At 39.5% G+C, this 21,468-nt stretch overlaps 1 protein-coding gene across 4 annotated transcripts in view; it reads right to left on the bottom strand.

Moving 5' to 3' along the window:
* Window positions 1-10,060: 10,060 nt before the first annotated feature.
* The window catches only part of VEZT (vezatin, adherens junctions transmembrane protein), a 65,254-nt gene continuing 53,846 nt past the window's right edge, over window positions 10,061-21,468 (bottom strand). For all 4 annotated transcript variants that reach the window (XM_050323849.1, XM_050323850.1, XM_050323852.1 and 1 more), the window contains one exon: window positions 10,061-21,467. In XM_050323849.1, the coding sequence (XP_050179806.1) occupies window positions 20,902-21,467 (566 nt within the window). In that variant the 3' untranslated portion in view covers window positions 10,061-20,901. The remainder of the gene's footprint in view (window position 21,468) is intronic.

Raw genomic sequence — 21,468 nt, 5'->3', positions numbered from 1 at the left:
AGACATGCAAACACACACTGTTGTTCCAGTTTAAGAATGAACTTAAGCCAACATACCTGCTTCCATCCATCAGTGCTGTACTACATGGAATGATAGTTAAATATTGTGAGGCCTAGCTGAGGGAAACTGGCCTCAGATTATTACATTTCTAGATGTGTAATCACCCCTGATGTACTTGACTGACTAACTGCTGGCAGCACAATTCTCAACAACTGCCTTTTCCAGTTTCTGGAGCGTGTCAAAGTGACACTGTGATGTGATGCGATGGAGAGGAGAAGGCAACTTGAGGTCAAAAACAGATCCCTGGGTCTGGAAATGTGTTCCTATGCCTAAAGAATGCAACAAGGGCTGTGAAAGTTACTGACATTTACTTAGTGTAGTCACAGATGGATTTGATCCATTAGTCCAGATTCTCAGTTTATCCCAAACAACAACAGAGGTAACTTGCCTCTCCAGCAAGTGCGCGGTTTGTGCCTCTGGTAACCTGCTAAGTGCAAGAAACAGCCACAAGCCCACCAAATGTTCAAGGAAGCTAGAAGAAGAAAAATAAAAAGGAAACAAAACAGGAAGAGGAGAAAGCTTTCCCTCAGTTACACCTGCTGCATTTTCTATTAGTGTTGAAATTCGCACACACACGTAAACAGACATGTGCGGAGAAATCAGCCATCCAGGCACAGATGCAAGGCCTAGAATGAAGAGCAGGAGAATCCATGTTGTTTTTCCTCCAAGATGTGAATATGTACAAGACTCCCAGAAAAGGTCACGTGAAACCAGCGTGACCTTAACCAATCCCAAACTTCCCTATCCCCAGCCAGTGTTCTAGAACACAGGTTTGAGATGGGAAATGTAACAAAGATTTCATGAAATCCACTGGTGACTTTTCATTGCCTGTTCCTAGATGAATACAGGTTGAAAATGTGGAGACAGCATAGTGATAAGGGGCAGTACACATTTATAACTGGTTGTACTGGTCAAGCTGATTTATCAGTATGAGAAACTTCCCAGGTGAGGTTTTCATGATTCTTTTCCCTGGAAAAATAGAGTACTGCCCTGAAAAAGGTGAGGAGGGAAAATCACACCAATCCATTCCATCCCAGCTGATCTCATGATCCAAAACTTTTTAAAAGAAGGCTGGGTTCCATAATTGCATTTGCCTTGCAGCCTTGCCAGCTTTTTAAGTGCACTCATTACGACACAGGCTGAATGCTTGGAGCTGATACTGCAGCTTACCAATAGCATGAGAGGAATTCATGCCAGTGAGTTTGGACTCCTCTGGATTCAAGAGTTCAGTGGGAGTCTTCTGGGAATATAATTCAAAATAGTTTCTGCCCCTTTTTTTGCTGCAGATAATCAAGATGACAATGTTTTTAGTAATTTTTCTCCAGTAAAAATAATGCAGAAATAATGTGGAATCCTCTATTTATACAGAGAACCTAAGAATACACATAGCAACTGTTTGAATAGTTTTGTGGTTCACAAAAGCTATTCTGGAAAAGCCAGTCAGGAACTTACAGGATAACCTATGCTTCTTCTACTCTTAGCTTTTTTGATTAAGAATGACATTTTGTTTGTTGTGTGGTGATAATGTACTTGTTTGCTTATTAACCATGAAATTATTTGTTACCTCATTCCAAATTATTCAGCCAAGCAGCCATTAATCAATAACAAATTTTTGTTACTGTCATGCTACTGAACAGGCCAATTTGGTTTTCAGGAGGCCTTTAGTCAGGCAGATCAGCAATGACAGTTCTTCTCTTCCTTCATAGTCTAGAAACAACCTGAAGAGGTCATCGAGCCTCACCATTTTCACCAGCACAAAATCAACCACGTCAGTCTTATTACAGAGACAAGAGATGGTACAGTCCTGACACAGCTGAAGACACCTACAAAACAGGCCTTTAGACTTAAATCGGTTTTCTAGAGTCCTTCGCAGCCTCTGAAGAAAAACAGGCACTTCCACAATGCAATTAATCTCCTTCCAAAGTATAATGGAAGTGGGTCAAATGAATCACGTGCTGGAAATGCCTGTTTCTCTCCCGTGGGATTCAATCACAGGCGAGGTAAAATCCACGCTTGCTGCTTAACCTGTTCATAAAGACTCAGTGATAGAGAAGCCACATATATCTGAATGTTTTATTCTCATATTGCTTGACAGCTTTTCCTATTTAGTTTTTCTTCCTGTAGTTTAAACCTGTCATTGCTTGCTCTGTTTATCATGGACATGGAAAACAGACTGTTCTCTTACTTTATGTAGCAGGTCATATTTTTATGTCCTTTCTGTCTCTCATAACTGCACTCTCACACTCAGTCTTCGTGTCTGTGTACTAAACGAGCACAGGTTATGCAACCCTTCTTTACAGATCGTATTTTCTGGAGCTCTGGTCATTCCTCTTGCTTTCCTGCAGATTCCTTCTAGTTGATCTGCATTTGGCCACTCCAGCATTGCTGAGCTTACAAGTTATACTTTGTATTTCACAGGTTAGATTCCTATTCGCACACATCGGCAATGATTAAAAGCTGTACCTCGTCAGCAGCAGCACAGATAATCTGTAACATAAAAAGGACAGCTCAGCCATCTGGTTTGCATGCTACCAGCCCAAGAAGGGTGGTACTACAAAACCCAAAGAGATAATAAAGCTTTCATTGCCCGTATTTCAGCTATGGTGATTAAACGAACAAAAATGAGCAAATCTTTTTTATTTGAACATCTCAGTGCACATGCACACATTCACATTAATTTGTCCAGTTGCCTCTCTAAAGGGCAGTTTAATAAACAGAATTGCTTCTCTAATATGAACATGTGAAGTTTGCTGATCTGCATGAAATATTCCTCGACAGAAGGAAGAAGGAAATTAACCTCAAGAATGACCATCTCAGTCAAAAAATGCTAGGGAAAGAGAACTTGTGATAACCTGAAGACAGCCCCACTTACTCCTTCAGTCAGATGGAATGATGCAGAAGGGCACATAAGAGGAAAAGTATGGGCTGGGCTGACCTCCCCAAACCCCTACTGTGCATTGCTTAATGTCTGTGTTTACTATCTGAAAGTTCCCTTTCTCCCAAAGGTTAAAAGGAATCAGGATAGAGATATATAGGCTTATAAAACCAATCTACTGTTGCCAACAATAAAACATTTTTCATTTTGACCTTTTTTTTTTTTATGTTCTGACATAACTGCTCAGAAGTTCAGAATTTCATTGGTATTAAAGTTCATCTTTGACCTTTCACCTTTTTATGTGGAAGAATTAATCAGGGAGAAAAAAACATTCCTCTTTGCCCTGGCTTGCTTATTATGACTCCCTCAAGAATTTCAGTCTGGGGCTATTTGCCAGAACTATGTTTAGCTCTGAGAAGAGAAGGAATCTCCCCCCACTCCAAAATGGCACCATCCAAATTTATCTCTTGGCTTTTACTAAAGACTTGGAGTTTAAAACACTATGAATTAAATTTATCCCAGTAGGGATAAAAGCTTTGCTATACCTATTGAGAAAAGTTGATCTTCAGAGCTACTTGTAAATGAATCTTCTTATTCTATAAGTTCCTAGTGTTTTAGAAGTGAAGAAAGCCAGAAATATGTCTTGTAGAAGGTAAATATTTTATTCATGGCATAAAAAGTGAAAGTCACATGCTACAGAAGACAATAATAAGAGTGACAGGAATTTGAAAAACACTGGAAAACTTTGACTGGTAACATTTACGTATTATGCAAGCAAAGCAAATCTTCAAGCATACTTGAATTTTACGCTTGAAGGCACAAATTGATTGCTTGTGGTGGAAGGAATAATGAAATTCCTCCATGTCACAACATCATGGAATCAACCAGGTGAATTGTAATGGAAAGGCCTACATTTCTCTGACAGCACTGGTAATTGCCAAAGGCAGCCTTCTCATTTTTATTCACTTAGAAAAGTTTCCATGCAGTGTGCATTCATGCATCAGATCATCTTTGGAGCAGATTTATCTATCCATTATATCAGCCTCTTCATTTTGTACAGTTACAGAACACATATGTGACAGAGAACAGCAGTGCTATTTGTAAAGCATTCTGTAGGCAATCCTGCAGTGGCAGAAGGTTCCTTCCCTATCTGCTTGTTACCCTTTTCATCTTTAGCCACACTGCAATGGAGTCAGAAATAGCATAACTGGTGCATCCCACCATGTTTTGGCAGTAGGATAATGCCAGTGGTTAAAGAAAGCCAAGATGGGAGTAGTGGTGTGTGTGGCTTCCTCATCTGTGTGGCAGTGAAAGGCACTTAAATGGGACACAACACGTAAGGGCTTGCAGCAGCAAGAGGAAGTTAATTCCGATTATCTGTACAGGGAACAAGGGCTAGAACAGACCAGGGAGTGGTGACTAAACCAAAGTGCAAATCCCTGGCATATGGAGCAGAGGCTGTAAGCTGGGCTGGAAGTGGCTGGAGGTTTCTTCTCATGTTCTCTGTGCTCCCACCACAGGCAAGGAAAGAACATGCAGAACTGAGGGAGAATTACAATAGAGAGGACAACTGTGAGAGACTGGATATCAGAATGAAAGGATCTGTGTAATGAAAAACATGATAGGGAAAGGGGAGGTAAAGGCAAGTTATGGGAAGCAGGATGAGGCCTTATCAAAGAACTAGGAAGCAGGGAGAGAAACATAGTACAAGTAAGGTATGAAAGTAGAAATGAGTAGAAAAATCAAGAGAGAGTCAGGAAAGTTAGAATAAATGAGTAAGAATTTCCCTCAAGGGGAAAACAGACAGACACGAAGGGGTACTTGTAGCCAGAGAATCGGTAGCTAAGGCCAAATGTTACTGGCATTTCCACCTGCTGATGTACACTCAAAAACTGTACCCCAAGGAGAGCTTATAGGATTCCCTTTGTTATGATGCTGACACTGCTCCCAACAGTGGATTTAAGCAAAGGGGCAGAGAAACAAAGACTTGTGCCAGAGTATAACATGGATTAAACTGTTCATCACTTCCAAATCTGCACTGCTGTGAGTGCTCTTTTCACGCTCAGGTAAATAGAGGTCTTCATAGCACTGAGACAATATAACCCACAATAACCCACAGGTAAAAGCAGTGTTCTTTGTCATGGTTATATTACAGATTAATGCATATTGGTGTGAGTGTAAGATGAAGGCAGTTTAGTGATCCTCTGAATTTCCTTCTAAGTGAATAGATCCATTGTTACTTAAATATGCATTACCCTGAAGTATTCATGCAGTCCTTCATGCTGAGAGCTTCCCTGAAATAAGCCAGATGTTTCCAATTGTGTAACACCAGGAACATCCCACAACATAAGCAACTTTGGATAGTACATCAGCTTAAATGATTCTTATAGTTTCAAATTCAATTCAGCCAATTTTCACTGAAACAAAGACTCTGTTACACTGCCAAAACAATTACATAGGCCTTTAAGTCAGTGAGAATCTGGCCCAACTACATCACTGAGAAAAGGCTGATGCTCTCACCTTCATTGTGCTTATATCTAGTATTTCAGCCAGCTAAGTCAGACATCCTACGTTATATCTGTGCAGAGCAGTCATTGCAATATGTCTGTCCTAGTTACAGGGACCGGGACCAGTTTATCACTATGTGGGTATAACCCAAACTGGGCACTGTGTATTCTACACCCTCTGTGTCATTTCTGATGGACTGTTCATAATGGATCGCTTGCAGCAGCTGCCCAGGGCACACCTGATACCTTGGGCTACAAGCTGGGTGTTAAAGAACTCCTCGAGGCAGGGGAGTGTTTCTTTGTTTTCACACCAGTGACTCAGCTGTGATAACTCCCTCCAGAAATGGATTAACACCTTCACACCCAGCCTGAGGGGTCATCTCTGCTAATGGGCCATACTGGACTGGCATAATAGGCAGCTGCAACACCTAGACCATCAAAGACTCCAAAAATATCCCATGACTCACAGAGTTAAATAACCCACTGTGAAACCTCCTGCCCTGGGGGAGGTACTGGACATTCCTAACTGAACCTGAGCATATATAATCTTGGGGTTTTGGGACTTCTGGTACCACTCATTGGTTCCAGAGGAGGACCAGAACTCCAACAGGACTGCCACTGCCGCTCTCGACAAGACTGTGATCATTACTTCAACAGAACTGCCACCATCATCTGGACCAACAGGTTTTCCTTTCCTTTTACTTTACACCCAGGGGGTCCATGTGGTGCTCAGCACAGGGGCCAACAAACACTGTTCTCTTCTTGTCCCAGGGGGCTGGGTTATACATCTGTTTTGGGGGGGTTAAAACCAGTTTCTTCCCTGTATCATGTAACTCTGACTTGTAATCTCTCTTGAGTTGGATTCATTTCTCCCAATGGTTTACTTTTAAAACAGCACAATGTTGAAAAAGTATTTATCTGTTCTTGAACTTGCTCTGGTAATTTTGAGTCTGGAGACTTCAAAACCAAAGCCAACCCAACAAACTGGTCCAAATTCAATGGAAACACTCTAAAAATCTAGAATTCTTACTGCAAAATGCATCATTAATGTTACTTGTTTAAGAGTTCTAAGTTCTAGCACAAAAAAGAATCTGGCTTTTAGCTTATCTGCTTTGTTGAGGGTGCCATGGTAAGATAGTAATCTACAAATAACAGCTTTGGGAAACATGCAAATGATTGAAATATCATGAAATACAGTTCAGAATCAAAATCAAGTTCAAAACTGTGGACATAACAGTTGGAAATTGTTTCTGGATCTTTTTGAACAGCTCTGAATTAGCTTTAATTTGGTGGTTTACTTTTCCAGGGAGAGAAAATTGCTAAAGTTTCAAATTTTGCCCACATTTTGAAAACTTATTGGGCATAGTTATTTCCTACAGGTTTATAATGACTTATCAAATAACTTTGGTCACATTTCTTCTCTAGAAAGGCTTCCTAAGAGATATGGTATTTAAACAGGAAAGTTCATTGCTACTTATAAAAGCTTAGAAGCAGGATATCCTATTTCTACTCCTTCTTAGTAAAAACACAAAGAAACAAAAAAATCAAAGATATTTAGTTAACATATGCAGAAGAGAAAACCCAAACAGTTGTTTTTTCCTATGCCTAACGTACTTGTCTCTGTTCACCTTCAAATATGACATATTAAGGCACACCTAAACTGAAGTATTACCGAGATGGATAGTGGTGGGTTTTGGTAGTCCATGAAGCAGTAGGCAAAATGTTGCTTTATACATCCCAATATGCTGTTTGGAAATCTTGGAGGGACTAGAAAAACCTTTTATTTTCTAACTCTTAAAATATTATATACAACAACGGAAAGGTGAAAGCTGAAAGCCATAATAAAGTTGTAAGTCAGACTACCTTCTTTGTTTTTCAACCTATCATCTTCATTTATAATAAGAGGTTGCTTTTGCCAATTCAGCTTTTTTTTCATCTTCTTTGGCAGAAGTACATTCAAGAAAAGCTCCCCTTTGCCAACTGTATTTTTCAATGGGTACAGCAAGTCTACTAAAGACCTTCAAAAATAAATAGCTAAGACAAGGAGTGATTATCACATGGGTCACTGTCTTCCAAGTGATTTGAAGTTCAGGTGTTTTAATTTCCATCAGCATTGTTTTTAATAATTTCATTCTGAGACCTTTGGCTTCTTTGTTTAGTTTCTTAAATATCAAGCACTGTGACTCAGAGCACCAAGTATAGCAGTCTCAGTATCAAAGTATTTGGACCTTTTTGACGTGTTTACAAGTTCTCCATCTTGTTTATTCCTTCCTGTCCCATTCAACAGTTCCTGACTGTCTAACCACAGCTGCTGAGAATTTTTCTAGCAGAATTTTTCTGGCAGTTACTGGCAAGGAAGAAACAAGAAAACAGGTAAAGGTCCTGAGCTCATCCCCTCTTTCTTTTGTGCTTGTCTGACTCAGACTTACTTGTTTTATGGGCTGTTATATTTACATTTTGGCATTATCCATAAAAATTTAATTGCAATTAAAGGACAAATTACTTTAGCCAGGTGTCTTCTAGCTTCTTGATTTCATTAATAGTTGTAGGGAAGCTTTAGAAACATAACCTGGGTAAAAAGCAGCAGATGGTCAAATACTTCACAGCTTCATACTGAGCGTACAGCTCATGGAGGGAGCGTTCCCACAAGCTACAGCACGTGCTGCAACAGTTTGCTCTCTTGCAGAAGTTTTCAAAGCAGAAACAAAGACAGGCAGGAAGAGGAAATAATTGCAACTTTTGCAACTTATTTCTTACATAGCTTTTTGGGAACCATGTAATTATTTTTAATTTAATGGTGATGCAAGCCAGTAATCAAACAAACTTCAGAGTGCCTGGGCATGCATGCAAAGGTTACTGCATTCCACTACTGATTTAACCAATACATCTTGCAGGATATCATGATGATCACAGTGATGATAGATCTATTAAACTACTATTAATCACTGAGAAGCAGCTGACAGCAGTGACAGCAAAGAACACAGGATATAGTAAAAAATGAATTGTGCAGTCTTCTATTCAGCTGCTCTTAGCTAGCTTTGACAGGTTGTGGAAAGTCTCTCATTTCTTTTAAGCTTAAGAAAACAATGTATTTCATTTATATTGAACAACAGCACATATTACAGTTAAGTCCATTTGTCTTGTCACTTCACATGTGTACTCAAAACAATTACTGGAGTGGTAGAGAAGTCAGAGATTAAATATGGTAGTTAATTAACAGTAGCATTTTCAAGAACATCAATTACTGGCCTGCCATGCTTTCTCTCCAAGTCAGTGGAAAGCTTTCTTGATTGGAGTCTGGACAGATTAGCTTCAGGCTGGGTGTTTTTGCAAATGCTCCTGGGAGTGACTGAAAAGGCTGCACTGCTCTGTGGAATTCCCTCTACAATAGAAATTTCCTAATTATTTCCAGCTATGGCATCACCCCTAAATGCAACTTTAGAAGCAAATGTGTGGAGCTGCACAGATGGGCCTTTGCCTAATCTAAACCTATATATAACCCATGCCAGGTGTGGTCAGAGCCAGCATTCTGCTACTTGCTATCACAACACCATGACAAGAAATCCTTAAATGGATTGGGACATTCTGTGGGGTTCTTTCATGTACAGGCTGTGAGCGCATGAGCAGGTGCAACTGGGGGCACAGAAACAGTTTTAATGAAGGAGAGGGCAATGAGGAGACTGAGAGAAAACCAAGGCTAGGTGACAGCTATTTCCACATACTCTACCATAAGTATAAAGATGGTGCTAAAGATGATTAATTTCCCCCTTAAGTCTCCAAGAGCAGATGCTTCTGGTACTTTCCAGAGCTGATCTCCCAGCCTCAGAAATTGCCAGATATCCATCACAGAGGTGCATGCACATGTTCTGTTCACTTTATGTCAATACCTTGGGTTTACTGTAATGGACTTTGAAGTTTGTCCTCCTGCGTACCATGCTGTGGAACAGATACTATTGACAGCACAGCTGTAGGTCAGGGAAGATTCTGCACTGCTAAAAATGGATTAACATCAGTGAAACATTCTCTATCTGTTCATGGAGTGATTTCTTGGGAGACAGCATTTTCTTGTTTGTAAATCAGCTGTTTCTCTAATGGAAGTAAGCAAATAGGTCCTACTCTGCATTCCTTTTTCCCCACTTCTTTACCTGGCTGATGAGTTAAGCATGGAGACAGCATAGATAACTGACTGCAGTTGAAGACCACATTTCTAGGAAAAAAATTGCCCTTGGATCCCTCTTCCAAATCTCTCCTCAAAATTTGCTTCATTCAGGAAGACCACTGGTTTCTTAGTGTATGTCAGCAGAACAACCACCCATAAGACTTATGGATTTCATCTCTTTTTTTGTGTCTCGTCCATTTGTTTATACCATGGGTGTCCCATTGTAGGTTTCTTCTTCGCTATTTTATAAGAGTATGGACTATGCTGCAAAATAACCCTAGGGAAGCTTAATGCAGTAAAACTGATTACATGTTGGGATCAGTGGAACAATATAACAGAAGTCCAAATGACCAGCTTTTTAGGAGTGGTCTGGCTCCATCTCAACCTGACCCACTACACTAGACCAGGTTACTTGATACAGTGTGAGTATTTCCAACACGAAGCAGCACAGCAGAAGGATGAGAAGAACAGGTTTTAATGAGAGAAAGGAGAAATACAGCAATACAACTGATACAAAAAAGTACACAATATAACACAAGTGTCTAATAAATAGCAGAGGACTTGAGAAACAGGAAGAAAGTTTCAGATGGTTGAAGAAAGAGGCTTGCTCAAAAAGATACAATCTTAAGTCTTCATAGATATATATACATTCTTGGCAGTATAGGAAACGTACAGTTCTTACATAGAAAATACTGACTGTCTGAAGTGGTAGTATCAATTCCTGAAGAATATTTGCATATGGTACATTATGAAGTATACACACAGGCAATTTAGAATTCAAAAAATCTCCAAGTCAAGGAAAACATTACGGATCCCTTTTGGTAGACAGACTTCTCCTTCTAACAGCAGCAATTGGATCTGTTCAGTATTCAGTATGAAAACAAACACACAAACCTGGAAACAGCAAAGAATAAGCAAAACCTTTTGCACAACAGATTATGCACCAATTAGGTGGCAAGATTCAATAGGTAAGAATAATACTCCTGCCTCACCAACTTTCCTCTTACCTTTCACAATCAATTTATTTTCCTTCTTCCCCAGCAATACTTAAGCTTCCCTTACCTCAATTAGGTGAGTGTGAGTCATACCTAAGTGGGAAGAGTGGTCACAGATGTTAACCTTAAAACCAAATGAGGGAATGTTTACAGGAAGAGGTGTGCATCAGCCACAGCTCCTAACAGCAGCAGAACACAGCCTTTGTTTTGATAATAAAGTCTAAGCAGTATAAGGGAGCCACAAAGCTTCAGATAAAAGAAGCCATTCTGTTCTGTTGCTGCTATTTGGGCACTTTCAAAACATACAAAGAAAACTTTTCTCTTACAAGTCATACAGCTAGACAAGTAGAACATACCTCCTGCAGAGCTTCCTGGACTAAATATCTACCTGTTATCATTAAATATCTACCTGTTATCAGTCTCCTCAACTGACACACTATTCTCTTCCTAAAGGCCCACCTACCAAGCCATTTAGGTGATGCTTAAAGGGGCTTTGCTAATAGTTGCCACAGCACACAGGTCTCTGAAGCTGCAGCTGGAAGCATGTGACACACAGAAAAACATTCTCAGTCATCACTTATTTAGACAAGAGTAACCAGTGTTCATTACTAAAGTGCTTGTACTGAGGAATCAGCAAAATATAATGCAGAAACTACTGCCAGGATTGCTTAAAATTAATTTCATCTTCAGGATGAAAGTGAAATTAGAAATAAACTTCTGTATAAAAGATTAAAAAAAGTGCTCATACAGCATTTGTGCAACCCTGTAAAAGCATTCCCAACTCTATTCAATCATTACTAATTGAAGGATGGATAAGCCATATCCACACCACCTAGGCAACTGTCAGGGATACAGGATAAGGAGAAAAAATGATACAGGCAGCAGTGAGACAGAATTTTATTATAGATGCTGGAGAAATAATAGCAACCAAAAAGACTTTGAAAGTGGTTAGCATTACAATTGAGAAAACTACTTCTGAAACTGGGAAAACCCAGGTACAAATTTTAAAAAAAGGCTTAAAAATAATCCTGGTGATGCACACGATCAAAAATGCAAAAAAGACTTTAGGTCCTGATTCATATCCATGGGAAAAAGGAGGGAGGCAAAGTGGGAAAGCACAAAAAAGACAAAACTGTTTGGGAGAGTATCATGGGCAGGAAACCCTATCACAAAGACAGGACAGAATCCAGGAATGTCTTCCTGCTACTGCCTACATCCAAGCCAGAACCTGAGTTATGAGACCAGACCCCAGGCTTCATAACTGCTTTAGGGACCTGCTGACCTAAACCTCCTTGAGACCGATCTAATCAACTGTTTAAAGCAGCATCAGCAACTGGAAGGGTGGGTGCAGAAGAGATTCCCAGCGGAGCCAAACCACATGGGGTTTCAGTACAGTTGAAGGAAAGAGACAGATGTCACACAGAACTTAAAGGAAGAGATACAGAGATAGCTTGATACACCACCACAGCAGCACCAAGTCTTTCTCTGGAAATGAAATGGAGATAAAATAGTGGCTTTTTGAAAAAGCTGCTGAAGACTACCAGTCTGGTAAGTGTTTCCTGTCTCCACTTCACATGGACAAGAAATTGTGGATCCTTCCCACTGTCTGCAAACTTCAGAGTGTATCATGTGATTTCCCTCTGTAGCCCTGCCAGAAGTTTCTTGCTGCAGTTTGTTCTTTTAAACATTTCCTCTTATATTTTAGCTCTCATTTATTAACCAATTAAACAGCGGCTTATCAAGATTATTTTCTTTCCCTTCCCTGTGGTTCCCTGGCAATCCATGCTGCCTTTAGGTCTTGTTTGGGGAAATGCTAAGACTTAGCAGGCAGGAAATGTTGAGGAAGGTGTATTTGTTTATGTGTTCAAGACAGGGCAGATGGACACAGAGGCACTCACAGCAGCTCAAGTGCAAAGCCTTGATAAGTGAAAATAAAATAAAATAGCTTTTCTAATTAAAGGTGTAAAATCAGCATGCATTTTACATACCTACACAGAGCCTGCTTGGAAGAACACAATTCAACTCTTCTGCAATTAAATATCAAGAATTAAGATTTTGTTTAACTTCTGATAAGTAACTGGATAGTTTGATACGAGAAAAATAGAACCTCTGCTTGACAAGCCTTGCAGTGGGATACCTGGAAATACACATGTACAATATGAAACGTGTGTGTGTATATATTTTTAAAGCTCATACAAATCCCTCAAATTAAGAAACAATCTGTTAATGCTGCTCAATGAAAATTCAAAATAGTTCAATTCAGGGGAGATTTAGTAGTAATTGTAGTATGAAAAGACACGCTCCTTGTCAGTGGGAAAGGTTTAAACACAACTGCTATATCCCAGAGCTTCTTGAACTCAAGAGTAGGCAGCTGTGGAGCCAGAGCACACTGGCATAGGAGTTGGAAAGCACATTTTCAGCCCCTACTGCAGAAAGCAGCAAGCTTGTTTCGGGGAAGGCAGATGCAGCTATGACTGTGCCACCCTCCCACTGGAAAGAACAAGTAAGGCTCATGTAATGAGGAACATGTGTTCAAGGATCAGTCTTGCTGAGGAGACATTACCATCTTATAATCATTAAGGAGGGAAATTCCTGGAAGTGAATGTTCTGAAGCCCAAGAAGAAATAGGAAGCTGGGTTGAAATGTAGGTCAAAGCTCCCTAGAAGGAATGTCAGGACAAACATTGTACCAGCCCTAAGAAACCCTCTGTTTATGAGTTTATGACTGGGAATGTGCAGCAGCACCTTGGTGTGGATTTCCTCTAGCCGTCATTTCATAAAAGTTTAGACAAAGTGTTCAGAATTGAAGGAAAAACGTGGCCAAATTCCTCAACAGCCAACAACAGAATGCTGGAGAAGAGCTGAAGGCTGCTAAGAGGGGAGAGAGAGAGAGACATCAGAAGAAGGAATGGACCTCGCAAAAACTGGACCTTTCAAAGATACCTGCAGAGTCATCGACTCTAGCTCAGCACCCCCACAGTCAATCACCTGAGTAGAACCCTTCCCAGAAGTGATCAATCCAGAAGAGCTTCTCCAGCCTTGTGCCCAGAACCCATCTTTTGCAGTGTGGCCACTGATGTTTAAGTTTCTTATTGGAGAAAACTTACCTGGCGCATTGCAGGACAGTCCCTTAGGTGAGAAACAAACCAAAACACCCTCCCCAATTGGTTTGTGTGGCCTATGAAGAGGAAAGGTGGTAAGGAAAAAGTTTAAGGATGGGATTGCACATGGCTGCAATAAAGGAAGACAGAGACAATAAACCCAAAATGCTTGTGAGGCATCCTGTTCCTGTATAGGTTTCCCTCAGCACTGTTCTGCGATCTCTGCAAGCTTTGCAGACCTCAGGCACACAGGTGCAAGCAGACTGTCTGTGAACAGTCACGTTAGGACTTTAAAAACTTGGAATACCATGTCATACTGAGCAGTGCAGGAACAGCCAGCATGAACTTGTTTAAATTTGACCAGCTGTGCCTTTGGATGAAAGATCTAGAGGACAATTTGCAGGTTCCTGGCTTTTATCCCATAATACATTTAAAGCCTATTATTATTATTACTGAAACACAGATATCAAACATTATAAACAACCCACATTTATGGTGCTTCTACTGAGATCAAATGCATGATTCTCTGTCAGCAATGACTACTGATGACATTAAGCACTGACTTCTCTCTTTTTGTTTGTTTAGGAATGGACCTCTTTTTAATAGCACAAAGTAACGGAAAGGATTGGTCACTCTCTTTAGAAATTTGAGATTATTTTCAGTTCTCATCCATGCAGCTGGAGAAGGTCAGGAAGCAGTCTTTAAATATTGATTTGAGCACAAATCAAGACAAGTAATGACACTTATTTTGGGACCTTGTACTAGAACTGCAGTTATTTTTAAAATGCAACTGGTGTTTTTCAGTAACTCGGAATTACTTATGGAAGCCAATTTACACCAAAAATGTGGTATAGATTTGAGCTGTGGTCCATTATTATTTCTGTTTTGACTCTACACTCCCCATTATAGTGCCCGCCTTCTGTTTCAGTTCCCAAGTCAAATGAGAAAGTCAGTACACAATTCTAGATCTAGTAACTGTTGTTACAAACAGAAATAAAAAAGAACTTGAGTATTATTTTAAAATCTGAGTGTCTTAAGAGTGGTAGTAAAGGAAGAGAACCATAGGTGTCAGAGGGACCATAAGGGTGAAAACAGTACGTAGAAAAAACCATGCACGATAATTTCAGTGTTTACTGGCAGTACCATAAACAGTTCTTAGAGACTCTGGAGAACGACACAGAAACAGTCTTGGACAGCCTAGGCCTCAAGAACAACAACAAAAAAAAAGGAGTCAAAATGAGTGAGGAAAATAATGAGTGGCATTATCCTCATTAGGATTCCGGGAGCCAGCTGCAAGTTAAAACACTCATGCACTTCCAGTCCTGTGCATGTCCTGAATCACTGAGTGGTTACAAAAGTCACCCTAAAGGAGGGACTGGGATTGCATGGCCATGACGTGGTTTAAGCTCCTAAAGAACTGCATCCCCCTAAAGCAGGCTGTCCGTAAGGCCTTTCAAGATTTAAAGCTGAGAAGGTACAAAGGGTCAAAACATGCTGACCATATGAAAGTATTCAATTTTGGTCCTATTCAACCCTTTCAAAATAAGCCACTTTGTAACAGAGAAACAAACTTTTTTCTCACCGACTAAATTATAGTCACTTCTTCAGAATCCTGTGTTCAATTCAGAAAGTGTAATGTGGGCTAACAGTGCGTTCACCCTGCTGAGCCAAGTTGTGTTCTGATATCCTGACCATAACTTGAGAGACAGCAGCGTGAAAGGTGAGGCAGGATATCGAGAACAGTTTCATATTAGGGTGCTGTATCCATCTACAAAGCAAAGTTCATGGCAGGTAGATTTCTCCCCTACCTATGACTCTGCTTTATTACCACAGTTATGGTACCATTACCAAGTATCTGATTGCTGCACATATGTCCAAGTCAAACAAATCAAACTGGTTTTTTTGGCATTTAAAATCCAAGGTGGCAAAATAAAAACATACACAGGATGAGAAAATGAATAAAGCACACCACCAAGCATTTTAAAAATTAGCCACAGAGGTCTTCAGTTTGGTCTCTGATATCCATATATCCACAGCCATGTTTCTTGTGCGAAAATATAATTTGTAATACATACTTATTCATCACAGACCAAAAAAGCTCTGGAAAGTCAAGCTGAAATTTAAACAAGTGTTGTTCGGCATCCTAATTTGTGTTAGACCAGGTGGCAGCTGTTGGAAGATCATTTTTATTTAACAACTTTTTGTTTTGTTAGCAAAGAAAAACATTGTCCAGCCAAATCCTGCTGACAGTGAATAAATATTTCTTCTCCATTAGACCAAATATTTTCATTTGTCATCCTAATAGCTAGGGTAGGGGTAAAAGATCTGAAAAGATTTTTCTTTTTTACATGGACTCAAATATATTTGAATAGTTCAGAGTTTTATGAGAGGTGATTATTACTCCATACTCAGCACTGCTGAGGTTATGTCTGAAGTACTGCACCACACTTTGGTCATTATACTTCAAAAACTGGACAGATTTCTAAGGAAAGTAACCAAAAGGTGAAAAACATGACCTCTGTGGAAGAACTGAGGGAAGTGGGCTAGCTCAGCTGAAAAAAAAGAAAAATAAAAAACCTCTATTGACAAATCTTCTCATTTGTAAAGACTATAATAAAGATGACTGCATACTGGCATTGGGACTAGGAATAATTGACCAAACGTGAAGCTGAACAAGTTTACAGAAAGGTATTCCACTGGAACCTGTTAAGCTGACCAGCCACCACCACCACCACTGGCTCAAGAAGTCCCTGAGCCACAAATTGTTGAGGAATATCCTGGGTAAATATCAGTACAAAATCTCTCTTTTCTCATACTCTTCTCTTAGCATCTGCTGTTAGTTCCTGTCACAGACAAGATCCCAGAGTAGCCAGGCCCTTTACACTTACCAAGTGCTATTCTCACACTCTGCCTGCTTTTATAGATGAGACAGTGTGAAACCCTGTTAATTCTAAGGAGTAATTAGCCCTAGGAACAAGTCACTTGCAGAGAAACAGCAGCTCTTCACTTTAAAGAACAAGGGCAGTTTAGTACACTTGACCTCTTATTTCTGTCCAAAAAAAAAAAAAAAAGAGTTAAAAAAAAGGTATAGACTACAAGATTATAAAATTCAGAGTGAGCGAACAACTCCACAGGGTCCACCGTTTAACTGGGTTTTTATTACCAAATAAATTAATGAGACAGTCGCAAATTTTGCACTTCCAGTACACATTAAATTTCCAACACTGTGCCAGTCACACACAGACAGGCGTGCTCAGGACAAAGTCTGAAACATCAGTAAAACTGGCTACTCTACCAGGTTCCATCTTGCACTTAGAAAACGAGGTTCAAGATTCAGTGATGTCCAGCAATCCTCTGCTGGCAGTAAAACTGTCTCACTGCCACGACCGAAACCAGAAGATTCACATTTGCGAATCTTGCCTGTAGCTGACACAGACACAATTAACTCCATTTGAAAGATGCTCCATTATCTGCCACTCTCTACATTTGCTTCCATGACATGACTCTTTTACAACTTTTGTGGTGAAGACATACATTTAACAAGAGATTATCTTCTTATCACATATCTTTGCCCCCCATTTAAGCCTTTTATCTAGATCTTTAGCTGTAAAGTGAAGTGATATAAAAGATGTAGTGTCAGACTGCAATCCAATCTAAAAAGCAAATATTGTGTTTGGAGTGCCTTCCAGTAGGATAGAAGGAGAAGAAATTACTTAACCCTATATAATTACTTGCTTCTACTTACAACTTCACAGAACTGCTAACTAGAAATGGCATAGGGAAATGCATTTATTGTTAGCTCTGCTCTTCATAAAGAATTTTGGCTGCTGATATCCCTAAGCATAACCCCTTATTTAGTATGGATTTCCTGATTACCATGTTTCAAAAAGATACAAAGCCCTAAGAAGCAAATGTTCTGTTTTCACAAAAATCTGTATCTCTGGTAACAAGCCAAAGAACACAGAACAGCACTCAGACCTCAACATGCTCAATATACTAACACAACTCTTCAGAGCTAATGCACACTTCAGTGTGTTCATATACATTATTTTAAATGCAACAAATTATGATTGCCAAGAAATCTGTCAGGTTCTTGAAGGAACATACAGCATGAATGCAGCACAGTCCTTGCAAATGACGTAATTATGAGAAAACCTGGATTATGACAGAGTGCATAACACATGTATGGAACCTGGTTATCAAGTCAAGGGAAGTCATGCTTTGTGTGCTGTAGCCTTAGCCTTATTTTTCTGCAGGGAGAATATTGAATAAATCAAAATAAATGACCTGATGGCTGTTATATACGGATGTGATGAGAGGCAGAGAAAGCAAGTGAGCCCAGGTGTTCATATGTGCAGCTTCTAAGATTGCACTAAGTCAGACAATGGAAATCATTTAAAGTGCTTGTAGAAAATCAATTTGTTCAAAGTAGGATCAGAACTTCCCAAAAAGTTATCTTTTGATCATACCCATGTCTAATGTCAAGGCTGTAATTTCACACGTCACCACCTTTGCCAATAATGTAAATGTGGGCAATCCTCAGTCTCACACCAGCAGCACAGTCCGTGCTGATACAGCTGTTTGGAGGTAACTACTGTAAATGGCATCACTGCAATAAGAACAGTGAAAAGTAACCCCTAAAAAGGGTGGACTCATGAGCTGTTTTGTAACATGGCCACAAAACCCTATGTTGACACAACTGATGGATGAAAATGAACAACTCATGACAGATAGGTTTTTTCAGTTCAGTTTCATCACCAAGATCAGCACATAATAAATCTAGGTTCCAAGCAGGCCACCAAGGTTGATTCTTCAGTACTTTTGCTAAGGACTGCATCAAAGGAATAAAGAGATATCAATTTTATAAATGTGAGATCTGAAACCAATTTCAGGAGCAATACAAAGCACTCAGGCTACTACTGCCGTAAACTACAATTGTGAGCACAGTAATAATTCATATCCTAAATCTGATCATCTTTCCAGGTTGGTAGCATAGCCATACACATTGTAAACTATGATTTGAATCCCACTGGAAAAATTCAGGAGTACCCTTTCTGGGATACTCCACATCAGATCATGAGATGATGGTGCAATGAGTTTATGGAAAAATATTAATGGAACATACATTTAGGGAATCAGAACAATTAGCTAGGAACAAAAAAAAATATCTGGGCACTTTGTGAACTCAAGAATCTCAAGTCAAGGATGAGGAAGACTTCTTTTTCAGAAGCACAGGACAATGCTTCAAACACAATTTATCCAAAGCAGCTGTTCTAGACTTGGTAAAAAAAAATTGCTTACCAGAGAGAAAAATAAAAGCATTTCATCATCTTATCCTAATCTTTACAGTTACAGAATATACTCTACCTCTAAGAGGAGGCTTAGCTTCTCAATACACTCGGAGAAGCATCTGATTTTTTCTTTTACCACTCCCCCAAGACATCAACATTCAGTTTCCAGTCACTTACACAAAATTAAGGGCACAGAACACAGTGTTACTGGTCAATGAAAAATGGCAAGACATTCTCTTCCCAAAACCTGTGTGTGAGGGAGAAGACAGGCATTGTATTGTGAAAGAACACTGTAAGTCACATACTCCCTTGTCTATCAATTGGTATTTACCTCTCTGCCGTTTGTGAAGAAGTCCACATATTTCACAGTGTTCATGCAAAATCACTAATAGGAGAGAGGGAGACTGAAAGAAAGCACTTGTTTTCTGACATATCATCAGGAGTTCCACCCTAATCTGCTGACTTTTGTTGGTTTTTCCCATTTCCCATCAGCGTCCTAGGAAAGATACTGCTCTGCACCACCTGCATCTAAAGAACCCTTTGCCCTACAGAACCTGCAAACCCAGTAAATACTCTAAGTAACTGATGCAGTGTTTTGCTGCACTACTGTCATTAGAGACATGGGATCTGTGCTTCATTTTGTGTCAGAGAGCAAAAGGAAGAGAAGGCAATGAAATCATTAACCAGCTCCTCTGTGAGACGAGCAGTTTCCTGCTCCGTGAAAGATCAGCACAGAGAAAAACTCAACCCACATAGCCTCATACCAAACATCCAGACTTCAGTGTCAGTTAACTAAGTTACGAGATACACCTTAGAAAATACACAGTTGTTGTTCTCTCAGTGATTCTTAATCACACAGGTTACAGTTGTGATCTAAGGAAAAGTGAAAGAACATTAGGGAAAAGCAAGTATGCTGTTTAAACAAAGTACTGCATGTTGTTAAGCTCTCGGATAATTTTCCTCCAAGAAAATTACTTTAGGATATAAACAAAAATGTACAATCAATCATTATAACAAATCAAACAATTATATCAAGGTTCAATTTACAAAAGGTTAACAAATAATTAATAGCTGGTTTAATACACAGGTGCTTACTTCTCACCTACTGTCAATCCAACAGATAGTTTCTAGCTGTCTATAGTACTTTCTACTGGTGTGCTTATAGCCTTCCCTAACTTATATACTTACAACACATTTCTCTAACATGAATTACAACTTCTAGAAATCATTTATTAACCCTTCATAAAATTCTAAATAAACCTTAATATGAAGCATGACTAACTTTATACTATTTCAGCCCCATACCCCATGACACATCAAATACTAGCTCTTTCAAGTTTTTATTTAAAATTCTACATTTTATTTGGGTGCCACATCACTAGCTGCAGAATCACAAATGCCTACTGTGGCTTAGTAAACACACTGCAGACACAAGAAATGAAACAAAACTGGTGAGGGAAGATCACAGGGAACAGTTCAGGTTCTTCCAAAAGAAACGTCCTGGCTTTTTTTGTTGGAACAAACATTGATACCATGACAACAGAATCAGAAAGCAAAAAACAGAGTCTGTTGTCAATCAAGACATTGTTTTTCCTTCATTTTAGAAATAAAAAACCCACAGTACATTGTAATATAAATAAATAAAACAGAAAACACAAAGGTAAATTCCAACCTCCGTTACTAGGACCTTAAAAATGGAACAGCCATCTATTTCTTGGATGCAGCCTAAACTTCTCTTACCTGCAAATTTTCAATATACTTAGAAGTCCTATTTAGTATACCAGACTTAGGGAACAAGATGTATTATATTTAGGTTTCCTATTTTTTCCATCCAGTATTTTCAGCTTCAAACCTCACCTTAGGCTTTTTTCCACCAAATTGCCTGCTGTTGCTCTAACAAAGCTCAGCTCAGACTTATACTTTTCCTTCACTTTCAGAGCCTCTATCTTCATTCTCACAGTCCTGCACAAGGTCTTCATGTTCCTGTGCCTTCTCTTCCTCCTCCTCTCCCTCATCTCCGAAAGTCTCTTCCTGCATTGTAGTGAAAGTGAAAGACCTGGCAGCAACTTGTGCAGCCAGACCAGATGTGAAGTTTAAATCTGTTGATATGTGGAGCTGGGCCAGCCTATGCTTGATTTTTGAATGTAATGCATCCTTAGAGGGAGTCTGTGAAACCTCTACTCCATCCATATTGCTTGGCTTGAGTTCTTCAGCTTCCCCTTCCCACTGGTAACACATTCTTTCTTCAGCCCCTGTAGAAACATCTTCATCTGCAGTACTGCTTTTGTTTTTCTCAGGATCTTCATACAAATATTCTGTCCTGCTTTTATCGTCAGCATTCACTTGTGGATTTAAGTCTTTTTCTTCAGATTTATCACAACTTTGGCTGCAGTACTGCTTTTCTGTATCTGAATTCATATGTGATTCCAAATTATTTAGTAGCTTCAGTGGTTCTACAGAAGGCAAGGGTTTCACTGCAGC

This window comes from Myiozetetes cayanensis, unplaced genomic scaffold, assembly GCF_022539395.1.
Source record: "Myiozetetes cayanensis isolate MyiCay16 unplaced genomic scaffold, myiCay2020 scf3, whole genome shotgun sequence".
Lineage (NCBI taxonomy): Eukaryota > Metazoa > Chordata > Aves > Passeriformes > Tyrannidae > Myiozetetes > Myiozetetes cayanensis.
This window is presented reverse-complemented; position numbering and strand designations above follow the sequence as displayed.